We start from the raw sequence: 7,028 nt of genomic DNA on the forward strand, positions 1-7,028 counted from the left end.
ACAATGACAGAGCTCAGAAAGGAAGGCTGCAATGAAATTGGTTTTGTTGATCCCCATATAGTATTCAAAGACCCAGTTACTCCAAAGACTAATTGGAAGTCTGAGTCAGAGAGTAACCTCATGAACTTCTTAGTGAACCAACGCCACAAGAAGGATATACTCTTTCCCTACAACTTCAAGTGAGTGTTAATAATGTTGATCATCCTTAATGGCTCATATGTTGATTCTAGTTAATTAATGAGTGTTATGCATTATATCCTATAAACACATGCAGCAATCACTGGATATTGATGGACATCGATCTGGTGAAAAGTCACTTGATAATCTATGACTCGATGAGAAAACCACAACAAGACTACCAAGATATGATAGATATTATCCAGAGGTAATTTCGGTATCTCTAGCAACTATATATACACACAAACATGATGATTAACTATATCTGATGACGTGGCAAATTTTTTTATTGGACAGTGTTTGGAAAACCTTTATTGAGAAGCAACACATGGGAAAATGCAAAGCGCCACTGAATGTAATCCCTTTGAAAGTAAGTCCCCTAAATCGCATCATCTTTATTAATTAAACATATAGCTTTCACTGGATCACCAGATTGGATGACAAATCTTTTTTCTCGTAAAGTGGTGTCTGAGGCAGGAATAGGGGAACAACTACTGTGGTTACTATGTTTGCAAGTTTATCAAGGTGGTCTCCCAAAGAACTCCTGCAGAGAGACTCAAAGTACGTTAAAAATACACTATATACTCATTTAATTATTATTATTGATTGTGTTACTATGTCTTTATATATATATATATATATATATATATATATATAAAGACATAGTAACACAATCAATAATAATAATTAAATATGTACATATATTAATTTATTTTCCTTTAATTCAAACCTTTAGACTCGATGGTTGGAGGAAAAGGTCATACGGCAAGACCAAATCAAAGCAATTCAAGAGTCTATAGCCGGATTTTTTAATGAGCAGGTCATCGATTCCAAGGGCGAGTTCTACTTCGACCCAACACTGCCATGGAAGCCAAGCTAGAGGATGAGAGGAAACTTGTTATATCACAACAACTGTAATGCAATCTTTTTGTAATATATGCACATGAAATAATATAATGTAAAATACAAATATGCATGCATGCATGTAAATATATATATGATATATATATATATATATATATATATATATATATATATATATATTTCTATGCTTGAATTGTGTGATTTAATATGTTCATTGTGCTTGAATCGAAATATACTATACGCGCGTATAAATATATAATTAACAGCGTACAATACGACTTCAAAAACCTATTTTGAAAAGAAAACAAAAAAATGAAAAGAAAAGAAAAAAAACCTTTAGTCCCGGTTCGTATTACCAACCGGGACTAAAGGTGTCGGCCATCGTGGCATGTCAGGAGACACCTTTAGTCCCGGTTGGTGTTACCCACCGGGACTAAAGGTCCTCCTTTAGTCCCGGTTCCTGACCCGGGACTAAAGGCTCCCCCTTCAGTCCCGGATGCTTGCTCCCGGGTGGGGAACCGGGACTAGAGGGGGTTCCTCACCGGGAGTAAAGCTCTGTTCTCTACCAGTGACAGCAAGGACGTTAGCACTTTATTATATGTATAGGGAATCAAAGTATCAAACTCGTATCCTAGATTTTGGAGAGGTGGCATAGGTTTTGCACGTGAAGTATGCGATTGGTTCGGTTGATAAGCTAGTGGAATGTGTTAGAATTACTCCGATCAAGTCGCGCAGACTCAGTCATATGATCGTTCCTGAGATCAACCCAACAGAATAACGAAGCTAAGCAAACGTCCACCGAAACATCTGGAGCGTTAATTTGCAGCATCAGCTTCCAAAACAAAACAGCGGCTTGCTCATCAGTTGTTCTTGCATGCGTAGGAATTACCAGGGGCGCCCCCCCCCCCCCCCCCCCACCCCCCCCCCCCCCTACCTAACGATGCACAATTTTCATTAGTACCACTCATTAGTTCTTACTTATCACTAGAAATTAAATAAACAAGCCTTCTTAGTCAATTCTAAATTTTTTTTCAAATAAATCTCTAGCTTAATTGTCTAATGTTAAGTGTATAAATATAGTAAATATGAGGTGTATCGTTGACCTATGAACAACCTTTTTATTTTCAGTTTAGACATTTAGTATTTTTCTAAATAAAACGATTAAGAGCATCTCTATGAATTTGGTATAGTTTACTTGCAAAACTAATAGATGTAGCAAGTTAATTAACAGAAGAAAATAGCAACCTTAAATTTTGTCTTTCTCCAACAGTCTCCTATAATAGCTTCTAAACGATTTTGCATGGGAATCCCAAACTATTTTTAAGGAACCAAACCTTTTTTTAATAGTTTCTATCTCTTACCACTTTCTCATATGAAATCCTATATTTTAATTTACTCATGCGTCCAATTTACGTCGATCTCCCGAGAAAAATGTCGGACAGGGAGCGAATACGAAGTTTCTCTTGACTGCAGAAACTTACGAGTTTGAGAAGATATTTAGCAACTTTTTATTTTTATGGAGCCCTTTTGGAGGGCACCTTTCTTTCTTTTTCTAAAAAATCTAAATGGGAGTTTTTTTTATAACTTGTAGACATGCTCTAAAGACGATTTATTATAATTTTTTAAGCCAACATCAAAATGATAATTTTTAAACTGGCATCAAGATTTGATAGTGGTACCATATATTTTTGTGGACAGTCGATGACCCGGCTCCCCTATATCTAAAACCTGGCTCCGTCCCTAGGAATTACCGAGAAGATACGGTAACATCGAGCGAGCTGACAGCCTGACACATGCCATCACATACAGATAGCTAGCATTCCGGATACAGCGCACTTGTTTCAGATAGAGCCATTTAACCTGGTATCGAGATCAACGATCTAAGAAGTGAGAGCACGCCTATATATACGCCTCACGAGCCAAGGGACAGTGCATCCCAAGCACCTCGACCGAGCTCATTAGCAATAAATAAATAGCGATGGCGAAGGCTAAGATTGCGGTAGTCATCGTCATCCTAGCTCTGCTTCAGGTCTCATGGGCCACAGCCCGGAAGCACAGTGGCGGCGGCAGCACCCCTGCTGTGATGACGGTGAACGGGTTCCAGAAGGGCGAGGACGGCGGCGGCGCAGCAGCGTGCGACGGCAAGTTCCACAGCGACGTCGACCTGGTCGTGGCGCTGTCCTCGGAGTGGTACGCGGGAGGGAAGAGGTGCCTCAAGAAGATCCGCATCACGAGCAAGGACACAGGGCGCACCGTGGAGGCCCAGGTCGTAGACGAGTGCGACTCCCGCCACGGCTGCAAGAACAACATCGTGGATTCCTCTCCCGCTGTCTGGAAGAAGCTCGGGCTCCATACTGACGTCGGCAAGGTCCACATCACCTGGTCCGACGCCTGAATTCACACGTCGCGCACCGAGTTGGATGGCGTGCGGCGATGCGCAGTATGGAAATGGCAGCGTGCTGACCTGTAGTTACTACATACAGGTAGTTTGATATATTCTCCGCTTAAAAGTGGAGAGGTAGAATAAAAGTTTCTTTTTTATGAGGGTGCAGAACAAACTGTTGTTTGGTGTATGTGTGTTACTAACGCCAGCTCACGGTCCACCTGGACTGGACCTCCGCTAATGGGAGGAAAAAAAGCTATTAGACGTTAATAGCAATTAAGGATAAAAATGTTATAGATCTATTTATGTATTATCATTTTATAAAATTTTAAAGGCCATAATTTATTTTATGATTACCATGACATACATAATATAAGTTAATATTTGTCGGCGTTTCGGACCGGGGGTCCTCAACCAACGAGTGAATTTGTGCTGCGTGCCCCTAATCCCCGATGGTGATGCAAAGAGACACAAGGTTTATACTGGTTCAGGCAATCGGCGCCCTACGTCCAGTCTGAGAGATCGATCTTGTATTCCTTGCACCGGAGTGCTCGTAGTAGGGGGTTACAAGCTAGGTGAGAGAGGGAGCTAGCCCCAGGTCTCGGCAGGGGTGGTGCGGGCTGCTTGAGGCGTTGTTCTCGAGCAGCGTAGAAGTGTGTAGTTCTATTGGTGAGTTCCTCTTTCTGCTCGTTGTTCTCCCGTCCCTAGAAATGGCCCCGGTCCCTCCCTTTTATACTCTAAGGGAGAACCAGGAACGTACATATGTTGCTACATAGCGTTCTATGAATGGGGATGGCGTGTCCGAGCCCTGCAGCCGGCCACTGTTGTGGTATGGTCGATGGAGTGGCTCCGTCCTTGTCGTGCAGAAGTGACGCGCTGATCATACTTGATCTTGCGCGTCGTGGGGCTCCAGTACAGCTTGAGGCAGGACATGGCGGGTGACGTGCCGGTCATCGTGCGATGACGTCGTAGGGAGCCGAGGCTCTGCAGATGCCGAGGCCGAGCCATCGTGGGGGGCTCGGCGGACATGGATCCTCAGGCTGCCGAGCCCCTGAAGCAAACTGCCGAGGCTTTGGAGGGAATTATTGGTCCTGGGTACTGATTCCGAGGCCACAGTATCCCGGACGTGGCTCCCCACGCCGCGTTGTTCTCGGAGCAGGAGTTGGCAGCACAGTGAGGCATGGGCACCAACCATGTGCATAGCGGTGGGCACAGTGGCGGGTAACCCCTGCCCAGTCCTGCCTCCCGTCCCGTCGGCCATTCCGCTGTACTGTGCCGAGCATGCGGCCGATGTCAGTGGCAGCAGTTGGCTGAGTTAATGCGACGCGACGTTTTGTCAGAGGGACAGGTGAAGGAAGAGGCGGCGGAGTGTTGCCGAGCCTGCCTCGCGTGAGGCGGAGGGTCGGCGACCCGGCCGAGGCCTGCGACGAGAGGGGGTCGGCCGAGGCCTTCGGTGGGGGATCGCCCGAGGCCAGCGGTGAGGGGGCCTCGAGCGATACGGAGAATTGGCCGAGGCCTTTGGTGAGAGGTCGCCCGAGGCCAGCGATGAGGGGGCCTCGGGCGAGTCGGAGAGTCGGCCGAGGCCAGCGGTTGTTAGTCTAAGCAGTCGTTTTTTGGTTCTTGCTTAGGGTACCCCTTCTCATGGTATCCGACAGTAGCCCCCGAGCCTTGGGGGGAGTGGAGGCACTCCCCCTGAGGTTCTGACGAGAATTGGCTCTTGATAGTTCCTGTCGGGATGGTATTCCGTACTCAAGGTTTCGGTGGGTGCGCGCGAGCGCACCCGCCGGGTGTAGCCCCCGAGGCCCTGGAGGAGTGATTTCACTTCTTCAGGGGCTTTTTCCTCTTTCGAGTGAGGGGTTTTCATTGTGTTTGCCGAGCCCGTGGATGCGAGTTCGGATCGCTGGGCCTCGACGATGCTGCGGGAAGAGCCCCTTAGCCTCTGCCTAGAGCGAGAGGGCCGTCAGGGGTTCCCCCGGCTTTTTGTATGACCCTCGCGCTTCCTTTTCGCTCGGAAGGAGGGGTGGAAGATGCCATGCTACCCTCGGTGGGCGCGAGCGATGACATCTCCGGTGAGCTTTTATCGGGTAAGTCCGAGTGGAGGCCCGTACCCCGTTCGCTGGGGGTAGGCTAGCGGTCCGGAGACGCGCTCCAAGAGTACCGGAGGGTTTCTCTAGTGGGTGCCGAGGCCGTTCGCTGGGCCTCGGTGGCTCGGTGCCTCCCTACGGTGGGATCCCATTCGGAGACCTCTGCCGGTCTCGGACACGACTCAGGGCGTCCCAAGCATTTCGCTTGCTTGGACCTCGGCCTCGTATAGGCTCGCCCGTAGTCGTCCCTGACTCTTTTGCCCTGGGGCAGCTGTCGAAACCCCTGGGGGCCCGCCTTCGAACCCCTGGACCGTAACGGGCTTGGGTCGCTTGTCTTTATCTTGGGTGCAGGAAGAGCCCCCGAGCCTCCGCACGGAACGAGAGGGCGGTCAGGGGTCCTCCTGACTTTTTTGTCCGTCCCCCGCACGTCCTTTTCGCTCGGACGGGGGGTTGTTTGCCGAGCCCACTCGTGTGCGAGCCTGAGCCGCTGGGTCTCGGCAAAGTTGCAGGAGGAGCCCCCGAGTCTCTCGCACGGAGCGAGAGAGCGGTCAGAGGTCCCCCTGGCTTTTGGTTCGCCCCCCGCGCGTGAGGGTCTGTCTGCCGAGCCCCCCTCGGGTGCGAGCCTAGGTCGCGGGGTCTTGGCGTCTTTGCAGAAGGAGCTCCCTAGCCTCTGCACGGAGCAAGAGGGCCGTCAGGAGTTCTTCTGGCTTTTTGAACGACCCTCGCGCTTCCTTTTCGCTCGAAAGGAGGGTTTGTTTTGCCGAGCCCCCTTGTGTGCGAGCTGAAGTCGCTGGGCCTCGGCAATGTTTTGCAGGAAGAGTCCCTTAGCCTCTGTACGGAGCAAGAGGGCCGTCAGGGGTTCTCCTGACTTTTTGTTCGACCCTCGCGCTTCCTTTTCGCTCGGAAGGAGGGGTGGAATGTGCCACGCTACCCTCGGTGGGCGCGAGCGATGGCATTTCCGGTGAGCTGTTATCGGGTAAGTCCGAGTGGAGGCCCGTACCCCGTTCGCTGGGGGTCGGCTAGCGGTCTAGAGACGCGCTCCAAGAGTACAGGAGGGTTTCTCTAGTGGGTGCCGAGGCCGTTCGCTGGGCCTTGGTGGCTCGGTGCCTCCCTATGGTGGGATCCCGTTTGGAGACCTCCCTGCCGGTCTCGGACACGACACAGGGCGTCCCAAGCATTTCGCTTACTTGGGCCTCGGCCTCGTACAGGCTCGCCCGTAGTTGCCCCTGACTCTGTTGCCCTGGGGCGGCTGTCGAAACCCCTAAGGGCCCAGCCTTCGAACCCCTGGACCGTAGTGGGCTCGGTGCCCAGTTCCTTTGCCTGAAAGGAATCGGGTGGGGGTTATTTCTCTCCCTACGGCTAACAACGGCAGTCGCGTCTTTTGAGGCGGCTTTTTTAGGGAGGCGAAACGGCGCCTGCTGCTGCTGTGGTTGGACGCAACGTGGGGTCAGCCGACGGGACGTAACCGTATGCGCAATTAATGAGGAGGGAGTGGGCGCGTGGGCGGTAAGACCGGATCT

General features: G+C 50.1%; 1 protein-coding gene across 1 annotated transcript; it reads left to right on the forward strand.

The window, feature by feature from the left end:
* Positions 1 to 2,991: 2,991 nt before the first annotated feature.
* On the forward strand, positions 2,992 to 3,515 carry LOC136538878 (putative ripening-related protein 7). The gene has a single exon (XM_066530814.1). The coding sequence runs from the start codon at positions 3,020 to 3,022 to the stop codon at positions 3,434 to 3,436; it is 417 nt and encodes a 138-aa protein (XP_066386911.1). The 5' UTR covers positions 2,992 to 3,019; the 3' UTR covers positions 3,437 to 3,515.
* Positions 3,516 to 7,028: the final 3,513 nt, after the last annotated feature.

Source organism: Miscanthus floridulus, chromosome 2 (genome assembly GCF_019320115.1).
Source record: "Miscanthus floridulus cultivar M001 chromosome 2, ASM1932011v1, whole genome shotgun sequence".
Taxonomy (NCBI): domain Eukaryota; kingdom Viridiplantae; phylum Streptophyta; class Magnoliopsida; order Poales; family Poaceae; genus Miscanthus; species Miscanthus floridulus.

What these genes read in the sequence shown, in the direction of transcription:
- LOC136538878 (XM_066530814.1), top strand. Translation starts at nt 3,020, where the DNA reads ATGGCGAAGGCTAAGATTGCGGTAGTCATCGTCATCCTAGCTCTGCTT.